The sequence below is a fragment of the Dermacentor andersoni genome, chromosome 9, assembly GCF_023375885.2.
Source record: "Dermacentor andersoni chromosome 9, qqDerAnde1_hic_scaffold, whole genome shotgun sequence".
In the NCBI taxonomy this organism is placed as follows: Eukaryota; Metazoa; Arthropoda; class Arachnida; order Ixodida; family Ixodidae; genus Dermacentor; species Dermacentor andersoni.
The window spans coordinates 75,633,811-75,658,238 of record NC_092822.1 but is presented as its reverse complement, the minus strand read 5'-3'; the positions used below and the strand labels follow the sequence as shown (position 1 = coordinate 75,658,238).

The 24,428-nt window shown below is 49.4% G+C and overlaps 1 protein-coding gene across 1 annotated transcript; it reads right to left on the bottom strand.

Annotated features, from left to right (window-relative positions):
- Window positions 1–1,284: 1,284 nt before the first annotated feature.
- LOC126527820 (uncharacterized) lies at window positions 1,285–20,673 on the bottom strand. Its single transcript, XM_050175672.2, has 2 exons — window positions 20,085–20,673; window positions 1,285–2,069 (listed from the first exon to the last, which is right to left on the bottom strand). The coding sequence occupies exons 1-2, from the start codon at window positions 20,671–20,673 to the stop codon at window positions 1,570–1,572; spliced, it is 1,089 nt and encodes a 362-aa protein (XP_050031629.1). The 3' UTR covers window positions 1,285–1,569.
- Window positions 20,674–24,428: the final 3,755 nt, after the last annotated feature.

Genomic DNA, 24,428 nt, shown 5'->3' with positions numbered 1-24,428 from the left:
CGCTTGTGCGGCATCTGTTAGCGCGAGCGCAAAGCGCAGAGACATTCAAAATCAGGCATGTGAAGACCTTTTCCGACGGTGCCAAAGGGCCGGGAAGCGTAAGGCTCCTCGGCTTTAGGCAGGCGCCGACGAGTCGCCGAGACACGACTGTTAGAAGTCATGCGAGTCGTTTGTGTGCGTGCGTGTGTGTACCAGCGGCGCCTGCTCTTCCTTCGGACGATCACCCCTTCTCCCCGTCTGCCGACGCGACAAGTTGGCGCCGGGTGCTAGCAGGTGCGCGCATGAGGGCCGATTTACCCTCGAGCCGCCCATCGCCGCAAGCCGCACCGCACGCGCGCGGTCGCGCGAAATATTGCACGTATCAAACACTTGTGCACAAATTTCGGTTTACAATGTGTAAGGCATACACTGTGCACACAGTGTAAATGGTAATTTGTGCACAAGTGCTGGATACGTGCAATTTTTCGCGCGACCGCAAGCGTGCGGTGCGTCTTGCGGCGATGGGCGGCTCGAGGGTAAATCGGCCCTAAGGGGTTTCAACAGGTGCGGCACAGCAGCGGCGCGGCGCGGCAGTTCCCCGTAAAAGCCCATCGCGGGAACCGGCGCTTTGGATACTTTCCCAGTATTCTAGGCATGGAGGATTCTAGGTCACTCTAATCGTGAGGACTTGCCGCATGGCTCCCATTGGTCGAACGAATGCAGCCACTCTTTTCGACGCTAGCGCCAAGGCGCCCTTCAGTTACAGCCCTTTCGGCCGGGCGATACTTTAGGAAAGTGGCGGTGCACATGGTTGTTTACGTCGTCACGGTAACAGAAACAGCAGCTATGCGGCAAGTCCTCTCCAAAGCAGCTTTTCTTTGGATGGATGTTACCAAGTAACCGGGAGGACAAATCGGTTATGTATATTAAAAATAAAACCGGGTCCAAAGCACTGCCTTCTCGCACTCCATATGTAATAGGTGATAAACTGGAAGCTTCGGTCTGAATATACACCAATTGTGAGCGGCAGAGGGCAGCACACTCACGAGTGCACTCACTCACAATCACGCGTACTCATTTAAAAGGCGTGAGTGCGAGTGAGTGCCAGTGAGTGTGAATGGATGTGAGTGCGAATGCCAGTGTGTGCCAGTGAGAGTGAGTGAGTATTCTCCCACATTGGCCGACCTATGGCCGCTGGGTATGTATCTGCCCAAAAAGACAAATTGATGAAGGCTGCATATATATATATATATATATATATATATATATATATATATATATATATATATATATATATGTCTTAGACAACTTGGGTCACTGGGTACGTGCGAAGGTATGCTTCCGGACACACAACTTACATTCCCACAATTACACAACAATTACAATAATTAAAATCTCATCCAATAATAAATTTCCCACCACCGAATTACATAGGTACCATCCCTTGAATGCTAATCGCATTAATGTACATAGTCACCCCTAAAAGATGCGTTCTGCCTGATGCTTTTCCAAATTGCAGATCCATCGACACCAGGACGAGCTCGATGGAAGCCGCGAGGCTACCACGTGCAACAGACACAATCACCGAAATCACTGCTGAAAAGATGCATCACTCAGCTGACGGTCTCGTCCCAAAACCTCAATAACATCATCTAAAAGCAAAGACATTTCTTCGCTAAAAGGTTCCGCTTCCGTAAAGTTGTCGGGCTCGGTGACATCATGGAGATGGTAGGACATTGGCGAGATTGGGTATTCAGCACGCGGTGGCGCTGGCGTCAGTTCCTGCGGTCGAAGCGGCGGTTCAGCTGGCCTTGCAGGGCGGGCCACATTCACTTCCTCTCCTCCCGGTGGTCCAGCACTGGCCTGTGGTGCTCGTGCTGGTTGTGCTGGTGGCGAGAGCCGTCTCGGGCGGCCGCGTTTCCGTCCTCGCGCTGTCAGTGGCGCGGAGCTTCGCGGTGAAGGCTGAGGAAGCAGCGAGTCATTGGGTGAACTGTAGAGCTGCTTCCCCGACGGCGCCGCTGTGATCGGTGGCGTCTCCCGAGGCAGAGACAGTGGAATGTTCCAGTTTGCCGTTTGTACGGGCTGGTCACCTGCGCACATTGAGCGGTCACAATTGGAACGTTGCTCAATCGCATCACAATTGGTTGCACTGACAAGGAAACGAAAACGTATCACAAAAGCCAAAGGATACGATGAGCATAAGCCGTTAGAACATTTGTGGGTGGCATTCATGAGCACAGTTGACGCTGGACAGTTTCGTTCGTGGCCCTTCTGCGATGAAGTTATAAACCAGCTTTAGCGTTTCAACTCGTTCTTTAAGGGCAGTTTTCCTAAAGTGCAACAAACGAGGCCTTCGCGTTAAAATGACAATTTTTGCTGGTTCGCCTTCATTTCAGTGGCAGACATAAGCAGTTCGCTTTAATCGAGAGTTAGCTAAATACGTAAATAGCCTTTTAATAGTAAACATTATTCCTGATGTGTTAATGCTGAATTTGTTGTCAAGAACGCTAGGTCACGTCACAATATACTTGTTGCATAAAGGCTATTATGGTACTGCGCGCTACGTCAAAAATAGAAACGAGAAATAGCAATTACTCCAATTTTTGTTTACGTCAAGGCGAACTCTTTTCCAAGTTACTCAGTGAATTTGCACTTCCAAATTTAAGCCTTGTTCCACCTACTTCGAGAATATATGAGGGACAAGCAGTATGACACGAAGAGCAACGTTTACGAAGACGGCGTGGTCGGTGCGCTTCGTCTTGGCTACGGCTCATTAGCCAACGCGCTAAGAAGTCCATCGTAGCCGGATTGAGAGAACGAACGAGCCGCAAGGTGGTCGCGTCGCTGCGGGCGCGAGGGCTGTGGAGAGGCCGAGCTCACGCTGCAGCTCGGCCTCCTCACAGAATTTGCCGAGGGATCAAATAGATGAATAATAACTGAATTTACATTGCCAAAGATGCTGCGAACGAAATCTTGGACGCTACGCACTGTCAAGACAAGTAAAATATGTATTTTTTCTTAAAAGAATATGTTCTTATGTCCCAAAAGTTGTGCCAGAAATAACGGATATCAATGCTTCCATGTTTCTTGTTTGTTTAATAAGAAAGAAAATATCCCACGAACTTTAGAACTATATCAGTGCGAAACCAGCAAAGCAGTGCATACCACTCATATGATAAATGTAAAGGCCGTGAAATGAACAAGTTGAGGACAAATATTTCAATGAAACTTTGTCATTGAAGAACCTTTTTACATTTTGTACATATGCAAGGGCCAGGGAAAAATCTCAGTACGCAGTCCTTCATTCCAATGTACTGCGCAGGAGCAGCTGTCACCGGTCGTGCATTGTAATTGCGTCGAAATTACAGTCGCAAGAGAGATCACATATAAAAAGCAGCATTTTGCAAAATATGCATTAGAAATGCGAAGTGCAATGGAACATACAAATGCGAAGATAAAGCTTGATAAAAAGCAAAAAGGTGTCTCTGGTTACAAAGTTCACTGCATGCATCCACAAAACCTCGCAACAAGATATTTAAATCTACATATAAGTATCCAATAAATCTACGTATCTAAGCAAAAGTCACTGTACACAGGGTATTTCGGCTAACTTTAGCCAGAGTTTAAAAATTTACTTGGAGGCGACTACAAACAGAAACTTATACGAGTCCCGTGCAACTAAAAACTTTCCACCCCGATATATACGAGAGCGATATGTGCAAGCTATGCAATTCTGTTAGAGCCACCCTTCAACACATGTTGTGGGGATGTGAAATATACCAAAATAAAATGGCAGTCTCCCCAGAAAATCTACGGGCGCGGTGGTCGGCCGTGCTGCTTAGCTTTGGGCCGTCCAGCGGGCCGTCCAAGACCAACTTTGGGCCGTCCAGCGAGCCAAAGAAGCCGCACGGGAGCAGCAGCTCCCAGTGGCCATCTAGGCGGCCCCAGGCCCGGGCCTCCCAATCGCCGGATTCCAAATAAAGTTATCACATCACACTTTAAGACGACGCGACCAAGCCCATGTTGCTCACTTTTGTATGTAGTGTATCGCACTATTTTTTTGTATTTTGCTCAATTAGATTTTTTGTCAAGATTATTAAGCCAACTTCTGAAGTAACGATGCTAGGAAAAAATTCTAATTAGAAAATTGCACAGAGGTTTGCAAAACGTTCGAATAAACAGTTTCTGTCGTTCTATATATATATATATATTAAGTATTATGTTGAATTCCAATGGCGGAGTCGGAGCAGCCGACGGACTCCGCGAGCGAGCACTCGACTCTGGCGCAGAGCAACGCCTCCAGATCCGCGAATGGAACACAACCTGCGCCGCCGGAGCAAGGCGGAAGCGGAAGTTCTATCACCGAGTTACCCAGGATACCTTGCGTGTTGTGATTTTCTTCCGCTGTTTGCTCCCAGCACCGCCGCACCGGTCACTTGTCTCTTCAGCGCCGTTCACCTGTTGTTTTTTTAAAAGTGCGGAATGGATATCTCGCCAAGCGTGCAGCAGCTTTTGCTTCCTCGCGAGTCGTGACCGGTGGCGCCTCCCAGCGGACAAACGTGGTAAAGGAAATACGTCACGCAGAGTTCCGGTCCACTCCGCCGATTTTGGCGGAGCAGCTTTTTCTGCTCCACGGAGTGACTCCCGCTCTGAATTCCCTCCGACTCTCTCATTGGAACACCTTACTCCCGCCCTCACTCTGCCATTGGAACAAACTTGCTCCGAAACGAGCAGAAAAACTTGCTCCGACTCCGCCATTGGAATTCAACATTAGTGCATTTCAGCTTACTGATGATGCCCGCGAAGTACAAAACACCACGTGACATGCCCACTTGCGCGTCGTGATTACACTGCTCCCAAACGTTCCGCGCACATACAGCCATAGGCGCGCTGCCGCCTAAAAGGCGACAAAGCAGCGACGTAGGCGTTAGCTGTGCCATTTACGGGCCAGCGATGTGCTCCCCTCGCGAAAGTTTGTTATAACGTTAAGCCGACACAGCTGTTATCGCTTGTGCTGCTGGAAGTAACAGGTCCGTCATTTCGCGATAGCTGTAAGCAAATTGAACATCCCTAAATAAAAAAAACTCAGTTTTCAGAAGGCTGCAAATGGTAGAATAAGAGTATCCTAACTGACCAGACGCAGCATCACTAACTTTACGTTTATTTTTCCTGCGCTTTCACAGCAAGCGCTCGAAGAGGTCACCTTCTGCAGCGATACAACACAGGGATCTTCTAAGAAAGCTTGGTGTCGCTGCCTTAAGCATCGTCGGTGAAATACTGCATGCGGCAGTCGTCAGTTATATTTTCCTGTAAGGCTTTTGAAGTCGGTCCTTTCCGTCGTGTGTACGTGATCCTTAATATAGCCCCACAAGAAAAAGTCAAGAGGGTCAAATTATGGGGTTTTACGTACCAAAACCACTTTCTGATTATGAGGCACGCGGTAGTGGAGGACTCCGGAAGTTTCGACCACCTGGCGATTTTTAACGTGCAGCTAAATCTAAGCACACGGGCGTATTCTCATTTCGCCCCCATTGAAATGCGGCCGCCGTGGCCGGGATTCAATCCCGCAACCTGGTTGGTGCTCAGCACTCCCAACACCAAAAGTCAAGAAGGTTGAGGTCGGATGACCTTGCAGGCATCAAGACAGGCCCGTTTCTCCCTAACCATTGCCCTGAGAAGGTAACGTCAAGCTATGCTCGTGCTTGACTGCAGCTGTGGGCTGGGGCCGCGTCGTGCTAATAACACATTGCGTCAAGCTGGGCTAGTGGCATGTTGCAGCAGAAGTCTTCAACCGGCTCTTTGAGTAACTCACTCTTGCCGGTCAGAGTGTTGTTAAAAAACACTGGGCCAATGACTGCGCTGTCATATATTCCGCACCAAATGTTAAAAGACCGCTGATATTGGTGGAGGGATATTCCTAGCCAGTGGGGATTTTGCTCGCTGCGATAGTGTGCGTTGTGGATATTTACTTGGCAATTTCTGGCGAAGTTTGCCTCGTCAGTCCAGAAGCCTTGGTGAGAAAGTCAGAATCCTGCTCCTCCTGAATCAAAAATCCAATCCAATTCGCAAAGTCGGGTCTCTTTTGGAGATCCCTTGACTCCAGGCATTCATGCAACTGCAGGCGATAGTCCAGCTGTTTTCAAGATCATCCAGGCAGTTGAATTGGACACACCGAACTGTGCGCCATGCTGCACGTGCTAGCGTGGATTAGCCGCCATGAAAGATAAAACGTTGGAGCGAACCTCACTATTTATGAGTGAAGCTTTCTGCCTCTTTCCTGTGAAGCTGCCGGCTTCCTTCGGCGACTCGTAGGTGTTGAATATTGTCATCGAGCTTGGTCGCGTACCCGGCTGCCAGCTTCAAAATATTCTTGCAGCCTGCCGTCCCTGTTCGCCTGCAGCTCCTAGGGCAAGATCTGCTTTTTCCTAGTTGGAAAAAGGCATCACGAAATTGATCGCGCTTTAACACAGCCGATCCACAAGAGTGTGTTATCGCTGTCTGGAACTACCAGCTATCATCACCACCACATCCGTCAGTCGCTGTACACAGCGCAGGAGATAACGGTTGCTAGCCTAAATCGAACAGCCAACGCTTGCGTCGCTGCCCTGTCACTTTTTAAGCGGCAGCGCACCTATGGCTGTTAGTGCGCAGAACGCTTGGGAGCAGTGCAATCACGACGCGTAAGCGGGCATGCCACGTTGTGTTTTTTGTATTTCGCGGGCATCCGCAGTGAGCTGAAAAACACTTAGAAAGCAAAAACTGTTTATTCGGACGTTTCGCAAACCATTCTGCCACTTTCTAATTGGAATTTTTTTCCTAGCTTCGTTGCTTCAGAAGTTAGTCAATTAATCTTGAATAATTATCTAATTAAGCAAAGTAGAGAAATAGCGTGAAAGACTGCATACCAAAGTAAGGAACATGCATTTGGTCGCGTCTTCTTAGAGTGCATCGGCATATTTTTAAACTCTGGCTAAAGTTAGCTAAACACCCTGTATAACGCGTCAAACCAGGCAAATAAACATGTTGCGCAATCACAGATTCACAGATCACAGAACACCCGGCGTGGTTGCTCAGTGGCTATGGTGTTGGGCTGCTGAGTACGAGGTTGCGGAATCGAATCCCGGCCACGGCGGCCGCATTTCGATGGGGGCGAAATGCGAAAACACCCGTGTACTTAGATTAAGGTGCACGTTAAAGAACCCCAGGTTGTCAAAATTTCCGGAGTCCTCCATTACGGCGTGCCTCATAATCGAAAAGTGGTTTTGGCACGTAAAACCCCATGATTTTAAATCAAAGAATTTAAAGGCCCGCCCACCCTCCCTCCATTCTCCCGATGCATCGCGCGCGACGGAAGGCGGCACGCTTCCTCCCCGCTTTTCTCCGTTGCGCACACAAGACTGGCCCACCATTCTTGGCCCCGCCCCCCCTCCCCCGCACTTTCACTCGCACATACAGCATGCGGCGCGCGCAGCCGATGTTATCGCCCTTGGACTTCATACGGAACATGACGGTGACTACAGGTATGCGCCTGAGTGTCCAAATAATTGCTATCGCAATAATATAATAAGTGTATCCGGCAACTGAAGAGTGTCGTGGCCCATTACTTTTTGGAAAAGAAGTAACAAAATCGATCTTTCACCATGCGAGAATTCGCTGCGCCGCAATAATGTCTTTCTGTGTGTGTGTGTGGGGGGGGGGGGGGGGGGAGGCATCGAAATGACGAAACGCAAAGGAAAGCATGTTGGCCACAATCGAATGCCTATCTGGGGCACCTAATTTAGATACCCGAAGAATATCGAAGAAAACCTGAGACGTACGGTCTACAGAGAACCATATGCATGCTGCTCTCTATCCTACACTGGTCAAATAAAAGACTTTCCGTAGACGTTGCGATAACATCGAAATGATGGTGATGCCCTTAAGCGAACGCGTTGCAATCTGTCGAGTCCCCACAATGGTGGCGGCGAACGACCAATGCTTCTTTTTGTCGTCTGCTAGCGAGAAAGCGTTCAAAACTCTCTGAGGCCAAAATCCACTGGGCCAGAGAAAAACGAACGCGCACCAAAGTGCGCCGCGTGGTCGTCAGGGCAACACGTGAAAAATGCATGACCTCTGATTGGCTCTGGCAACCCGCGAGTAGCGAGAACAAGAAAACTGAAGAGCCTCAATGTGTCCTCGCGAATAAAAGTCAAAGTAGAAAAAATAAATAAGAACACAGTTACATTTGCTGGCTTTAGCGTCATGACATGGATGCTGTGGCACAGGTGAAAAAAAATGTTGATATTTTTTTCTGTGACATGATGGCACAAATGAACCATCACAACGCTTCGTCTCATCGGACCTCGCTGTGTGCTTTGTCAACTTCTCTGATAGTGTGTTGATTTGGCTTGTCTCATTGTATGGTCCGATGTACGATTTTAGAAAAGTCAATGCAGCTTTGGCACCAAATGTTTATAAAAACAGTTAACTCACAAAGATCCGGGATTGAAAATGTAAGGCACGACTTTCGAAATGTCAACGTACCTTTCACATCAAAAGTTTGTGACCTTTATACCCATAAAGTTTCGGAATTGAAATCCATGCGGTCCGTAGATACCGCAGCCTCTGCGAGATGCCGCGACGAGCCCACTCGCCATCAAAGCGCCCTTGAAACTTTGCTCAGTTGGGGACCTTTGCGTTATGTGACTCCAGGTGCGTGGGAGTTGCCACGAAATGCAGCCCGAGTTCACAATCTTCGTGCCGAAATGTCTTTTCGAGCGTGCAAAATACATTCCAGACAAAATCCAGAATGATTTACGGCGCTGGGAGTTCTTTGGTCGGCGGTGCATCACAGCACGAAAAAAATTTCGGGGGGGGGGGGGGACTGAAGCCCCATAGCCCCCCCCCCCCCCGACCACGCCCCTGGCTGGAGCGCTTACCTTTGTACCCACGCGCAACAGCCCAAAGGGGAGATAGAATGGCAGACAGTGAATGCGTAAAATCGAGCGCCGTAACCAAATGGCTGTTAACTACCTCTCCACTTCTCGCTCGTGGCAGCTTGAATAAATGGCAATATCGCATAGGAAGGGAAAGGCGCCGTCAGAAAGCATGCTTCGTTTGAGGCCACTTGAATAAAGGAAACGCTACTACTAGACATGGCAACGGTTTCGGACAAAGTGCAAAAGCTTTAATTCAGGGCACGGTAGAAGTTCCTGCTATTTCTGAAAAAATAACCACCATGCAAGTTTGTCGATACGGACAACTGACACAGGGTGTGCAGACGCAAAGCGTCATTGAAGCACCGACGGAGTGAAAGCGACAATACGCGCCTGTGGCCGTCCAACAAATCAACACTCAAGCAACGATGCTATGCGTCATGTGAAGGAATGGCAGTGCTAATGTTTTCTCAGGCTACGAACAATGGCGCGCAACAATACCTTGAGAAAACACGTCTCGCTTAGTGTGTACTATACGTAGACAAACTCAGGGACGCACGAAAGGCAGCATCTAGGTATCTATGCCGTCAACATCACCACCAAATAGAGCCAACGAAAACAAACAGAACAGAAGGATTCACTTACATCGATTCGCCCAGTGCGTGGGACCTGCATAATTTTTTTTTCTCTTTTCGCTTTAATTATTACTATAAATTAACGATGTATGCCTGAGCACGATAGTTTCTGGGCTTTCGTAGATCTGCCGGGCCGCCTACTTACAGTGATTTGTAGAAAGTACTCTACTGTATGAAGACTCAATTCCATGACAGCTTTACAAATGAGACCTTCACAAACCGCAGCGTGGCTTCATATTTCGGGCGTGAAGCGGGAAAACCAAAACCGGAAATCGCCGTCCGATGGCATCACAGATCAGTCATGCGGGGTGACATAGATAAATCCCTTTTTGAAGTCAGGAAAGAACTGAGCAAAAGTGGTTTCCAGCAAAGACTTAGGAACATGGATGAGAAAAATTCGGCAGACACACTCAAGACTGCTTACGTGCGGGGAATGCGAAAGCATTATACCGTTTGTAGACCTCGGAACTGTCCTGAACGCGCTCATTTTATACACTCATGACGTGACGCTATCACCTCCCCGTTGGATGTGCCGTCACGCGCGCACTTGGCCTAACGTTTAGTCAGCCAGAACCGTGGCGACATCGTGGAGTCGGGAAAAGCGTGCTCGTATCGCATCCCGGAGGCCCGTGTTCGATTCCATCCCAGACGGATATGTGCCAATTTTTTTTTTTTCAAAGCCATTAATTTGCTTTATTTACAGGAATCTCGCAGAGAAATTCGACGTCAATCCGAGCATTGTTTGACGTGTTCTTACTCTTTGCGCCGTCGGCCAGTTTTGGTACCATCTTTCAGTCACGTCAACTACGCGGGATTCTAGCGTAATGGGGCCTGTAGGGGTTGAGGGACGGACTTCGGGATGAAAAAACAAAACTTGGGAGGGTTTATTTTACATTATATACAGAGAGGTGAGAGTCAAGTAACAGTAGTACAGTCATTACGGGCCGGCAGCAACTCGGACGCTGCGGCCCGCGGCAAGAAGTTCGAGAGAGGTGAATCAGGGAATGCTCTGGTCTCTCTGGAATGCTTCTTTTAAACCCTTCGAGGACTGGAAGTCGCGTCATGTTCGGCTAATGGGAGAGCCCGCTCAGATGACGCCACCTTCGGCCAATGATAGGCACCCGTGCGGTGATGTCACAACCGGCGGCTCCCCGCGGTCTTGCCTTGCTGTGGTGCAATGCTTTCTTCAAAGGCGGAGAAGGGGCACGATTGGGCTCCATTGTCCGAGGCTCACCTGCTCCCGGTGGTACGGCCCCGCTGAGGTGGCAAATGCCCTCTTCAAAGGCAACCGGTGCGACGCTGCCAGGCCTTCCCGGAACATCGCAGCCGTCTTGTTTCGGGACCCACTTTCCCTGCAACAATGCCGGGCGATCCCTTCGTTTTCTGGAAAACTCAAGCATTGAATAGCTACCGCGGCGTACGAACTTGTTGGCACGTGAACTTGTTGGCTCGAGCGATCCTCTGGAATGTGCTGCGATTCGATGTGGTCCGGGGAACTCGAAGTAGGCGCAGGAAACAGCTCCATATCTAACAGGCCTATAATGATTTCGCATTAAAAAAAATTGGCGGTTAAAGTGCACAAGTATCTTTACCTCACAAGCGTGTGCACGAAATGGAGAGAGGTCAAGAAAGTTTGGACACCAAGTACACAGCAGTTGAAAGTGTAGACAGACAACCCAGAGTCGCCAAAAAATGCACCATAGAAGCAGCGACGGCAAAATATGTGCAAGGGAAGAAACAAACAAACAAACAAAGCTAATAGAAATTTGCAGTAACGGCGTGAAAGTAATTAAGAGAGAAAATCTGTGCGCTAACACGAAGGACAAATGCTTTGCTGTTTGAGGCCCGAGCTGGCTGCCCGATAGCAAAAACATACCGGAGCAAATACTATTCACAACTGGATGAGTTTTTTTTGCCTGCTGGAGACGCTCATGCAGCCCATCGTAATAGAATTGACGACTATTCATCCAGTGAGAACCGCATAGGCAACGTTCACCTTCCAGAAGAGTTGGGATTGAAATCGGACGGAAGCAAGCAGTCAACGGTCGACATAAGCAAAAGACGTTTTCTGCATAGGGAGAAAATCCGAGAAGAGATTGATAGAGCTGAGGTTGTTACAGGCATAGGTAATTGCGCAAGGTAGAGATAAAGGTTTTTATGGATAAGAAACAGAACAAGCATAGCGATAAGCAATATGCTAAACTGCAATTGATGTAGTAAAACATGGTTAGCTCAAGTGGGCTAGGTGCATGTCTACTTCTCGTGTCCCCAATACAACGAGGAGGCCAAAAGAAATCATCATCGCCGGGCTCCAGTCAGTTCGGTGCAGTGGTGGAAGGCCACACAACGATCATGTTGCGGAAAGCTATTAAACGCAGAAAGGGCGAACTATCACAATCATCAGTGATTGGACTCTGATTTCGGCAGCAAGTGCTTCTGCACGCGTGAGTGGTGCCTGGTACCACGAGACCACCACATTAGCCTCCGGTGACGTAAAATGTGCTTTGCCTGACGTCGGACGGCGTGCTATGCACTATGAGAGTGTGTTTCGAACTGCGCGCATGACAGGGAAATTGTGATAATTTTGACAGTTTTCTTTCTTTCTTTTTGAGGAGGAAGAAGAAATGTTTCTCTTGCGGAACACATCTCGCCAGTCTCTGTGCTTTTCTGGACTTCTCACTGCACCTGTGGGGTCTACCGCCCCCTACATCACTGTGATGGATGTAGAACACCCCGAGGACCCTCCCGGTTGCCGTTCACCCGCGGACATAGGTTCGAGGAAGCCAGGAAATACGTCGAGTGATAGCGAGGATAGAGAGCTGTACGCCCCATCAAATGACGAGTCCTCGGAAGTCAGCCTTCGACTTGTGCAATACCACAAAGCCAAACGAAGAATTATCAACGGATCTTCGGCATCCAGCTAGAACACCGTGAAAACGGCGCCTCAACGATGGCCTCACTCCATCCTGTTTGTGCCACAGAACGCTACTGACAACATGCGCATCCTCAACAGGCAAGCACTCTCCCTGTATCTAGAAAACAGAAGTGCGCTTCAAGTACTGGACGCCCTATGTCCGGTGCTGGCAAACCTTGAGTAGATCATGGCTCCACAGCTACTGTCTTTTAGGGATGAGGTCCGACAAGCAGCTATTTTTCAGTGGAATGCCCGCGGACTCAGAGCGCGCCTTTCGGATTTCTGTCGCTACGTGTGTGTCAGTATGTTTCCCATTATCATCATTTGCGAACCGAACTTATCGAAAACGATCAGGCTTTCTGGATATGAATTGTTTATGTCGTCAACTGTTGGTGAAAACAGTAAGGTTTTGGTGATTATTCGCCGTGAGCTCACCTACATTCATCAGCCTGTACCGCCTAATGACGATAATCAATATATATGCCTAAACGTAAGGAAAAAGAATTTGGCCTTTACTCTTGTGGGTGGCTACCTATCTCCGTCAAGTCGATTCGATCACAAAAGACTACGAGACATCCTTTCCTCAACTCCCAATCCCTGGGTCATTATTGGAGATTTCAACGCCCATCACACACTCTGGGGAAGTCTGAAGATCAACTCGAGAGGCAGAGCTCTGGTATCTTTCGCCTCCAGTAATGAACTTTGGCTGCTGAATGATGGAAGTCCTACGTTTTTACGTGGCTCCACGTACAGCAGCTGTCTTCACTTGGCTTTCGTCTCACGAAGCCTTGTCAGACGTGCAGGGTGGTTTGTGGACATAGAGACGCACGGAAGCGACCATATCCCCACGTACGTCAAGATCAGAGGACTGTCCCCTTCCAAAATACGGGATACGATCCAAAGAGTGGACTGGTCTAAACTTCAGTCTATCATGGAAGAACACTGCGACGCCAATCCATCTTTCGACTTGGAAGAGGCAATCAAGAGCGCGGTGCAAGACACTATGCGTACTCTCACATGCTCTTCGAAACTGACCGAATTTGATGTGGAACTAGAATGACTTCGAGCAATCCGACGACGTGCTGAACTATGATACCGACGTACGAAGACAATGGACGATTTATGGACCGCCAGACGCACGCGAAAGAAGATCCAGCGCCGATTATACAAGCTCGAATCGCAACGTTGGACTGCCTTCTTTGAGTCGCTAGATCCACGCAAGCCTTTATCGCAACTATGGAGAACGGTGCGCGGACTCCGGACACTCCCCGTACAGCGATTCCCATTCAAGGCTCTTGCCCTCTCTCAAAAGAGATCGGAGATTGACGTGGCAGAGGATTTCTGCGCCAGATTATCCGGCCAACGCACAGCTACCAACATTCCATCGCCTCCGAGCAGCCCGCCACCACGTGATCACCGCATGGATCTACCATTCTCAATCCACGAACTTAAGGCAGTATTAGCTTTGTGTAGCCGCACATCAGCGCCAGGACCTGACCGAATTTCCTGCCGAGCTCTGTGTCACCTAGGGGAGCGAGCCGGAGGTGTTCTCCTTGAGTTGTACTTGGAGAGATGGCACAATGATAGCTCCGTATCAATAGATACGGAGCTATCTTTCTATGCGATCCTTTTTGTAAGCACCGAGGAAGGCCATACTTATCTACATTATAGCTACCGCGGCGTCCCCAGGGCGGTGTACTTGGCCCTGTGTTATTTAATCTAACCCTAACTGCTCTCCTTGAGCACGTGCCAACCACAGTCAGGCTATCAATGTACGCGGATGACATCTGCATATGGACGTCTGCAGTAACACGCCTACAGTTGCGAGCGAGAATTCAGAGAGCCGCCACCCAAACTGCTATTTACCTCTGTAATCGAGGCCTGGAAATTTCCTCCGAGAAATGCGCACTAGTTCCATTTACGCGCAAACCCATGACAAACTACAGCGTAATGATAAATGAGCAAATAATATGACGGGTTCCATCGTACAAGTTTCTAGGTGTCATAATCGAAAGGGACTTGTCATGGAGCCCTCACGTTTCGTACGTGATAAAACAGTTGACAAGCATCTAGCTGCCAGCTGTTCAAGTTTTTCGCTGGCAAAACCTGGCGAATGTCGACAAGTGCCATGTTACAGTTGTGCAGGGTGCTTTTTCTAGGATTTCTGCAATACAGCTTGCCAGCAATAACCAACACAGGTGAAACGAATTTACGCCCAATACAAAGTCTTCACGCTCAAGCGCTCCGGATCTGTCTAGGACTGCCTCAGAGTGCTTCAACAGTGGTTACGATAGCGATCACTAGAGACCACCTTGTCAAGACCCACATTGAAATTGAAGTGCTCAGGACCCATATAAGGCATCTAGCCAGGACTCCTCGTCACCACTTAGCCTCTCTACCAGCGGACAGACCACACACATGTTTCAGCCAAACGATAACCGCACATGATGAATCATTGCCAGCTTGCTTCGCTCCGGCTGCGATACCTTCGATTCCTCCATGGCGCCTCGCTCAGTCAAAAATCAACATCACAATACCTGGCATCTCGAAAAAAAAGCTGATCTATCATCACCTGTTCTTAAACAGTTCACCCTACTATATCTGTGCAAGAACTACCGTGACTCTATACATATTTACACTGATAGATCTGTCCGTCCAAACAGCTTCGCGGCGGCAATCGTCATACCAGCGAAAACTGCAACAATCAAATTTAAGACGACCCACGCGACAACACCGACGGCAGCAGAGTTCGCAGCGCTCTTTACTGCGCTTCATCACATTGGTGATGAACCGCTACACAAGTGGACGGTATTCTGCGATTCGAAGGCGGCGCTGCAGTCTCTATATACTGTCCCCTTTACGTCGCGGACCGCACGAACTAATATTTCATATTACAGAGACGTTACACCATATAAGTGATGCAAGCCATGAAATAATCTTCCAGTGGCTTCCAAGTCACTGCGGGATTATCGGCAATGAACGGGCGGATCAAGTTGCCCGCTCAACCCATACTGAGGAGCACCACGTCCCAATTCCACTTTCTAGAACTGATGCAGCACGGAAGCTCCGCCTACTTGGTCGGCACTGCACCGCGTCGCAATGGAATGAGCCACATTTAAGAAATACGCGACTGTACTCCCTTAATCCTACATTAAGTCTTCGAGCGCCATCACAGCTTCGCCGTGGAGACACCACGCTTTTGTATCGACTGTGGTTGGGCGTTGCGTTTACTAAAGCCTGTGCGTTCCGCATAGGGATGACCGACACCGCAACCTGCGACCACTGCGGTCATGAAGAATCGATTGACCATATTTTGTGAACCTGCCCGACGTGGAGTCCACAGAGGGAATGCCTTCGCCACGAACTTGACCAGCTGGACAACCAACCGCTATCGGGAAAAAGAATTTTACACCACCGAAAGGACCTACCGTCACAGAAGAAGGCCGTGCAATCACTATTTCGCCTTTTGCGATCTACCAGCCTTTGTGAACGTCTTTAACTGGAACGCCTCTTGTGCGTGTGTGCCTCCGTGTGTGCGTGTATTTTATAACGTTTTCCTATCTGTCCTCTTGCTAACCCCTATCTCCCAACCCCAGTGTATAGGGTAACAAACTAGAGACTGATATCTGGTTAACCTCCCGGTCTTTCTTCTTTATCTCTCTCTCTCTTGATAGTTTTTTGCAAATAAACTTAGTCGCTTGAGTAGATCCTTCTCGCTTTAGTAAAGTTTCCAATTTATTACTGAACTTGAAACAACTTCATCGTTGGAGATTGCAGAGACGCGACTTCCCGCGTCTTCACCCGCATCGGCCCATTGCGCGTTTATATAGAATGGGGAAGTTGTATCACTCGGGCGAATGATCCATGTGGAATCCCACGCCGTGGGTACCACCCGCCGTGATTGCTTAGTGGCTATGGTGTTGGGCTGCTGAGCACAAGGTCGCGGGATCGAATCTCGGCCGCGGCGGCCGCATTTCGACGGGGTTAGAATGCGAGGACGCCCGTGCGCTTCAATTTAAGCGAACGTTAAACAACCCCAGGCGGTCCAAATTTCAGGAGTCCCCTCTAGGGCGTACCTCATAATCAGATCGTGGTTTTGGCCCGTTAAACCCTATAATTTATTTTTTGTTATTTGCATACATATAAAAGTAAATGCTCAAAAGTATTAATTATGGGTGCTTCTTCAAACCAGTGGAGCACTACCGCTTTAGAATGCGTGATTTAGGAAGAAAACCTTTTATTGGGAGGAGTAGTGCTCCCCCCCCCCCTCCCAAATAAAATATATAATATATAAATTATTGTTTTTTTTTATGTAAGCGACATTTAACACACACTGTTAGCGGCCAGCACAGTCGTGGATCGTCGAAATCTGTTCTACCGATCAAGTACGGCAACTCTTTGTACATACATGAAACGTCGCGAATGCAAGTGCAAATCGACTAATCGCTGGTGTGCTCGTCTATGTGCGAGCTGGTAAACCACTATCCGTGTCCAGCGCGCAATCTCATTAGCCAAGGCTTTTGGCTACAGAATCAGCGATCAACATGTGGGGAATTGTGGATACACGTAGGCGCGACTAAAGTCCATGCCTAGTAAGCTTGCTTTCTTCGATATAAGTAGCGACACCTTCCTCCAGCCCATCGCTGCCAGTGTCGTCGGCCTTCTCAACTCGCACAACTTCGCATGCACACAACTTCGGGCCGTCCACAGCCATTTCTGCATCGCGATAGATAACGCGGAGCAAAGAAAAGTTTAAAAAGACAGACCGGAAAAGGCACTGCATTGTGCTGCTAAGACCAGGGGCCGATTTGCGTGCTATCGTTGGTCGGCGAAACGCACTGTCGGGTCCGATTTGGCGGCATCATTTTCGGCGATCTATAATCTGAAATACCATTGTTAGCGCGCTTCCTTGTCAGCGGCTTTGGACACGTCAGAAATAACATGGCGGACGGAAACAACTTCCAGCTGCAAATCCAGGGCCAACGAGGCTGCGTATGCGGCAATTCGAAGGCTTTTCGTTCCATGGCTGTTTTTTTTTTTTTTTTTAAGCGTTTGCAGAAAGTTCAGGCACGTCTTGCACCGATCGACAACTCCTCGCTCTGGTTAGCAGCCAATAAAATCACAGAAGACGAGAGCGCAATGAAATATACGGGTGTCAGTGTCGTCTGCTACAGCGGTTGTCTGTACCAGACGTAGGTTTGTTCTCCCGAAACATTGGGCTTTGTGACAGCTTTGTGAGGCTGCGCGGAGGAATGCGAGGGCTGAGAAATAATGCAACAAGGGTTAACGATATAGCATAGGGTGGCGACGGCAGTCTTCAATTAGCAGCAAAAAAAAAAAAAAAACATGGTAATAGCGCCGTATACCGCGTTCGTCTCCTTGCAATGGAGGTGTTTGGAGGGAAAAGAAAGAAAGCTGCAGCGATTGTACGCTGTATAAAACGCGAACCCGTAAACGTTATTTTGAGGTCACGCTAGCCAACGTTACTAGACTAGCTTGACGCTAGCTGCGATAATGAGCAAAAGTGTTCCTCGCAAAAAAGACCCGTAAGGATGCTCGGTTCAAAATAACGGAAGTAAAGGACACTGGCTTCCCCTCCCCCCCAATACGACATTCCGCCCAAGAAGGTGGACTGTGATAGTAGAAAAGTTGCACTGCAAAGCTCTCTCTGTTAATAAAAATAAAAGTACTGATGCCTCGCAGACTGAATTACACATTTCCTTAAGAAGCGACAAAAAATGAAATCTGGGCGTGGGAATATCGTCTTTCCACGCTTCTCAAGTGTTCGAGGTCGTAGTCTGTTCGGAGAACAGCACAATACATCAAGACGAATGGCTGGCAGTTAGCACCTCTGCATAGCGAAATCGAGGCTACGTCGTTTACACAGAGGATTGTAGCGCAGGCAGAGAAACCCTATCTGCAATAATTACACGCTGAACAACGAAGTGGTCGCAGTAAGTAGTACGGAAGTGATCGGTGCCCCTCTGATCGCGCTCATCCCCTACGCACGAACGCTTTCGAAATAAAGCAGGGGCGTATAACGACGAGGACAAAGCGTGTACTTGTGCGCAGGGTTGTGTAGCCTGTAGAGAAGCTTCTTCGTTAGTACGAAGCCTGGGATTATAGAAACACAGGTTTATAACATCGCTGTTTATTCTTAAAGCAAAGCTTCCGCTGCCTACTTCTCTGGATGTGGCATGGCTGCCTGGCTGCTGGGTTGGTCGCCAACTCGCTGGATATATATATATATATATGTATATATATATATATATATATATATATATATATATATATATATATATATATATATATATATATATATGTACATACAAAGAGTATGTGAAAGTACCCGTGAAGTGGCTTATAGAAATCTTGCATGCTGACCAAGTGATCGCACATTTGTTTGGGTAACCAAAAGACAATTTCCTGTATAAAACCTGAACATTTCTGTCGGCTAACCGACATCGCCATAGAACACCCACCTGTTAATTAAATTCTTAATTGTAGTTAAGCTGCTTACTTGAAGCTTTAGCTCGGGCCCAACTTCAATGCCGCCTTTTCAAATACATGCAAAGCGCAGGTACGCTTTTATGATATAACCACTGGGCCGAGGTAAATTAAATATGTTGCACATGAAAGTAATGGTTTATTTCTAGTGACTGTTACAAACGACATTTTATTTTAGGCCCCTTAATGTTTTAAAATATATTTTCAAAAATATTTCTAAGCTTGAAATATATAGAAGCAAGAAGCTTACAAATTTCGTAGCTCTGCGAGAAGAACAGGCATCGCAGGTCTGTAAACTGCATCCGCTAGGGCATCCAAAGCGGACGAATTCGATATAATAATTTATATCTAACGTGAATTCGTTACACTGTTTACAAGTGTTTTGCAAAAAGTACTACTCACGTGCAAGCGGTCTGTTTGAGAGCCATGTGTAAGATAAATATTTCGTCCGCTTTAGATGTCGTATTAGATGCAATGTACGGAATTGTAATATCGTTTTTCATTGCTGAGTTAGAGTTGTAAACATGATAGTTTCGTTTCCTGAAACTTCGCGGTTTTGATCAAGTCTTATTTACAACCTAAATCGAAAATTTACTACCCATAGTCACTAGTCCTTAATTTTATATTTTAACAGAATGAACAACTGGGCTAATTGGTTTGCTTGCATCTTGAAACTGTATAAGCCCACTTTCAGATGCAATCTTGTAAATGCAACAAACCTAATCAAATCTGGGTCAGTGGTTGCCGAGAAAAATGGTTTCGCCTTTCCCAGATAGGAGCCCCCGAGCTGAAGCTGTCTATTTACGGATTCTTTCATTTACTTTATAGTTTCTCTGATTTAGCCACTCAACATGTGGCACTGTGTGTGTGTGCCCGCTCTTGGCCAATCTTCCCGAATCGGCGCGTCCCACAACGATTCCTACAAAAAATCAGCTAAACCAAACCAAACCAGCCTTTGCACATGCATCAAATAGGCGTCACTCATCCAGCGGTGCCAAAACTGACAGCAATTTGAAGAGCCTTGCATATCGTCTGTCACCACTGCGAAAGAAGTCTGTCGCTACTACTTTATCTGCATGATGTAAAATGCTGCGCGTAAACCAAAGTAATGACACTCAAGCCGCGTTCACTCACCAGCTATACAGAAGGGTACGGGAGGAGGTGTCGGTCCGGGAGGAGGTGTCGGTGCTGGATACGTAGGTCCCCCTAGCCAGGAGCTGGGCGGCAGCTGGCATGGCAAGAGTGAGGCGAAAGCGTTGTCCCCCACGGGAAGGCGTCCTTCCGACTGCTGAAGCGCGGGCGAACCTGGCGTTGAGGTCGGCGAACGTGCTGCCTGTGAACCGATGCTCGCGTTCGCGCTTGGCACTGTCCACAAAGTGCCGTTCGCCGACGGCCAACTCTGACTTTGGCGAGGTAAGCCCGCGACGGCGGTCGGCTGCGCTAGAGCCTTTCGGCCTCGGCGGATCGGCCCCGTGCCGCGGCGGTTGGCTTGCTGCCACTCGTGTGGCCAGTGCTCGTCCCCCGATCCCGGCTGTGGCACTGGCTCGCGCTCCTGAACCACGAGCACGGGCGGACGCATCACGTGTTGGGAATCGCGACCCCTGCCTCTCCCGCGGAGTGCCGTGTGCGCCTCTTGCCGCGTGACGTTCACCGGATGCACGGCGTCGAAGCTTGCTCGATGCTCTTCCATGAACTGCTGTCGGCCGGCACCGGATAGTTGCATCTCGAGCGAAACGAATGCGGGCGGCCTTGCTTCTTCTGGCGCTGAACGAACGCTGGCGGCGACACCAGGCCACATTTGCCCACCGAAAGCCGTCGCCGTGGCCGCTCTTGGCATTTCGATGGGCCATACGGGCGCCCCCGTATCGCTTTGACCATGCTGTCCGGGATTGCCCCGATGAAATGAGGCGGACGGATTCGAAGAGTGCGGCGTGTTGCGCGCCGCCGGTACCGACGTTACCCTCACCGATGCGTCAAACGCTTCAGGTCGCGTTGCCGACTGTGGGAATGAGTCAAGGGACGTGCGAATCGCGAGAATCGCTGTGATATCTACATCCCTATTCGCGACCAGCGGAGGCCGCTCCAATGATGACCCCATAATCGGATACGAGCGGGACGCTAGTGGCCCTTCTTTGTTGTGACAGCTTTCTTCGTGCGAGTTCTGCCTAAAGGTGTCAAGACGGGACCTTCGAATTGCCGGCGGCTCGCTACCGGGAAATGACACTGAGGGTACTTCGTACTTTCGGTAATCGCGCGAACGGCTTCTGCTGGGCGCATCACCGGACTCGTCGTGAAGCCAAGGCGGCGATGTCCCTGCCAACGTGCATGCATTGTGTGCTGCTGATTGTCTTAGTTCGCGGCACGCGTTCGCATCGGTACACGGCACACTCGAGACGGATTCAAACGGAGCGGCGGCGTGAGACTCGTTGCCACCGGAAGCCTCCATTTCTCGACCCGCTTCTCCCTGCGTAATCTTTGCTTGAGCAGCTAAGCCGGGCAGACGGCGTTGCGCAGGCGCGACTCCCGCGCGAAGCGCATTGAAAAGACGAGGGGATTGCTCTTCCGACGCCTGCATCCAGGAAACGGTCGGCTCGCACCGAGCGGCTGCAAGTCCAGTACGTGCCTGTACTTCCCTAGCGGAGTAATAGTATTGCTCGTGAGAAACGCGGGATCCCGCTAGCGTCGAGGCAGTGGACGAATCCCACGTCATCTCATTCCTGCTGTCTTGGCTCGCCGCGCTCGGTTCGTCTGACGCAAGCGCTTTCGCAGGACTTGAACGAAGGTATTCCACGATCTGCGCTATTCTCCACTCTTTAGTGGAGTGCGATCCGTCGGTGTGTCCAAGGTCCTGTCGTCGTCCATCATTGGGCATTTGTTCGCCCGCCATTTGTACAGTGCTGTCTGGAGAGCGGCTTTCGACGTCGCCCCTTGTTTGGCCGCAGGTTCGACGCGCCTCCGACGGGTCTCGATTCGCCGTAAAATCCATCCGAATCAACTTACTTTGTCGGGTGGTCCTTGTCCAGGCAGGCTATGGAGACGCTCCCGCGGCTTGCGCCGATAGGCGCATTTGGATTCTCCGATCGAAGATGGCAGAGAGTTTTGCCCTGTCCCCGGTTCGCCGACTGCGATGTCGAGAGACGCAACACGTATTGAAGTTTGCCGCGTTCATCCACCAACAAAGCGTCAGTCTAGAGATCAGTGTCCTATCCACAAAAAAATTCTACACTGGGAACTACTTGTAAAAGCAGACGGCAACCAACAGTGATGTTTGACATATTGTACGCGAAGGCGACCAGCCATTGGCAAACAGCACATATACGAATGAAAGTTTTTTGAAGTCAGTCACTGTGGTTTGCTTGCTCGAGTTTTTAGTACTTCGCCAGAATGTTCACAAATGGCTGCATGGCGCCTTCTTGCCTTTTTTTTTTCACCCTCTCATCTCCCTGCTCCCCTCTGCTCTTCTCCCAGCATATGGTAGCCAATCAGACAGTTTTCCGATTAACATTCTTTCCTCCTCCCGTTTTGCATGTTATCTTGCTTTCTATTCGCGCGCACGGAACAAATGAGCCCGTGCCGTGCTTTTTTTTTTTTTTTTTTTGAGGAGGGGGGGGGGAGCTTATGATATGCTGTACCACTGAATTTTTTGTACGAGGAAACAACATCGATTAGCGTCCGCGCGCCTTTTGTCCTTCAGTACAACATGGCTTTTTTTCCCCCCTATTTTCTTGTAGCTATCATGTGCGCCATTTTACCCTATACATGCGTGGGGCATATATTGCACAGGCATAATTCCAGCACAAAAAAAAAAAGCTTTGTGGGTTAGTATACGAGATAACACGAAAATCTTCAAAATAGCCAGATGGCAGTGGTCTGCGGCTATCACTGGTGAGGAATCGCCGTTCTTATCATCAGTGCCCAAGGTCATCTTAAATACACTCAATAATTTGTCTATGAGTAGTGGCAAACGGCCAGCGTCACATTTTCTCATGAATAAAAAGTGCTAGTGATCGCCGCACACATTCCAGCCTGTATATAATGGTTCGAGTGAAATGTCTCACGTATAGATGCCGGTGGAAGCAGCTTAATGTCCTAAGGTCGCTTAATATAGCTAAGAAGGTGCAAAACATTGGCTCACTGCGAAAGCCTTTCGCAAAACTTCTATTCCAGCATGAACACCTGATCGTAGCGGTCGATCAAGAGACAGCAGTTCGGCAAACATGCTTTGTTAGGTATGGCCGGACGCCAAGGGGCCCGTGGGTGCTACGTCATCCCCTTCCCCTCTCATGGTCGGGGCCCGTGGGTGCTGCGTCATCCCCATGCTACCGGAGAGGTCACTCACCCGACGCTCCCCCCGGATTCGTCGAAGACATCCCCTTCACTAGTCTCTTCGGGGCCCGTGGGTGCTGCGTCATCCCCACGACAGGCTAGAGGGTGTTGCCACGAGGCCGGAGAGGTCATTCACTCTACCCCCTGAGCCGGAGCCAACGAGGGACCTCTTCCGATCCTCTCATGGTTGTGGCATCCTGTGTGCTCGCCTCATCGCCCTCACCTTCTCTTGGCCGGACCCCACGGCGCCGGAGACGTCCTTCACACGACCTACTCGCCGGATTCGTCGAAGAGAGGTCACTCACCCGACGCTCTCCCCGGATTCGTCGAAAAGAGGATCGACATCCCCTTCACTAGTCTCTTCGGGGCCCGTGGGTGCTGCGTCATCCCCACGACAGGCTAGAGGGTGTTGCCACGAGGCCGGAGAGGTCATTCACTCTACCCCCTGAGCCGGAGCCCACGAGCGACCTCTTCCGATCCTCTCATGGTTGTGGCATCCTGTGTGCTCGCCTCATCGCCCTCACCTTCTCTTGGCCGGACCCCACGGCGCCGGAGACGTCCTTCACACGACCTACTCGCCGGATTCGTCGAAAAGAGGATCGACTTTTCCTTCCCGTGCCTGGTATTGCAGGAGGAGGGGCCTTCTCTCTGTATGATTACAAAGACGGCGCCGAATAAAACAATACACGAAGAAGGGGGACACGACACAGCACATAGGCGCCTATGTGCTGTCTCGTGTCCCCCTTCTTTGTGTATTGTTTTATTCGGCGCCGTCTTTGTAATCATGCTTAACCAACTAGCCCACCAACACATGCTCAGTTACTTCTCTCTGTGCCTGTCACGTGTTATCGACGAAAGCAAGATCCCGCCCACACGATACTTCATACTTGATACTTGTTTCTCTTCTTATTTTCTTTTAATTACCTTTGAATAAACAGTGCAAGTTTCGTACTAGCAAAACGTCGTCTCGCCCTTGCTCGGTCGCCATGATCTACCGGATGCCTGCAGCCCGCCGACAACGCTACGCTACCCAATAAGTAATGTCGGCGTAGCTTCGAGAGACAGGTCACTTGCAGTGGGATCGCCTACAAATGCAACAAACTGGTTGCTAACGGAGGGACCGCCCTGAGGTGCAACAGCTTGTCTTCGTCA

Excerpts from the sequence above, each read along its gene's own strand:
- LOC126527820 (XM_050175672.2), bottom strand. The coding sequence starts at position 20,673 with ATGCAACTATCCGGTGCCGGCCGACAGCAGTTCATGGAAGAGCATCGA. Across the intron at positions 2,070-20,084 it reads CGTACCCTTCTGTATAGCTG|GTGACCAGCCCGTACAAACG; the intron begins GTGAGTGAACGC and ends CAATGTGCGCAG.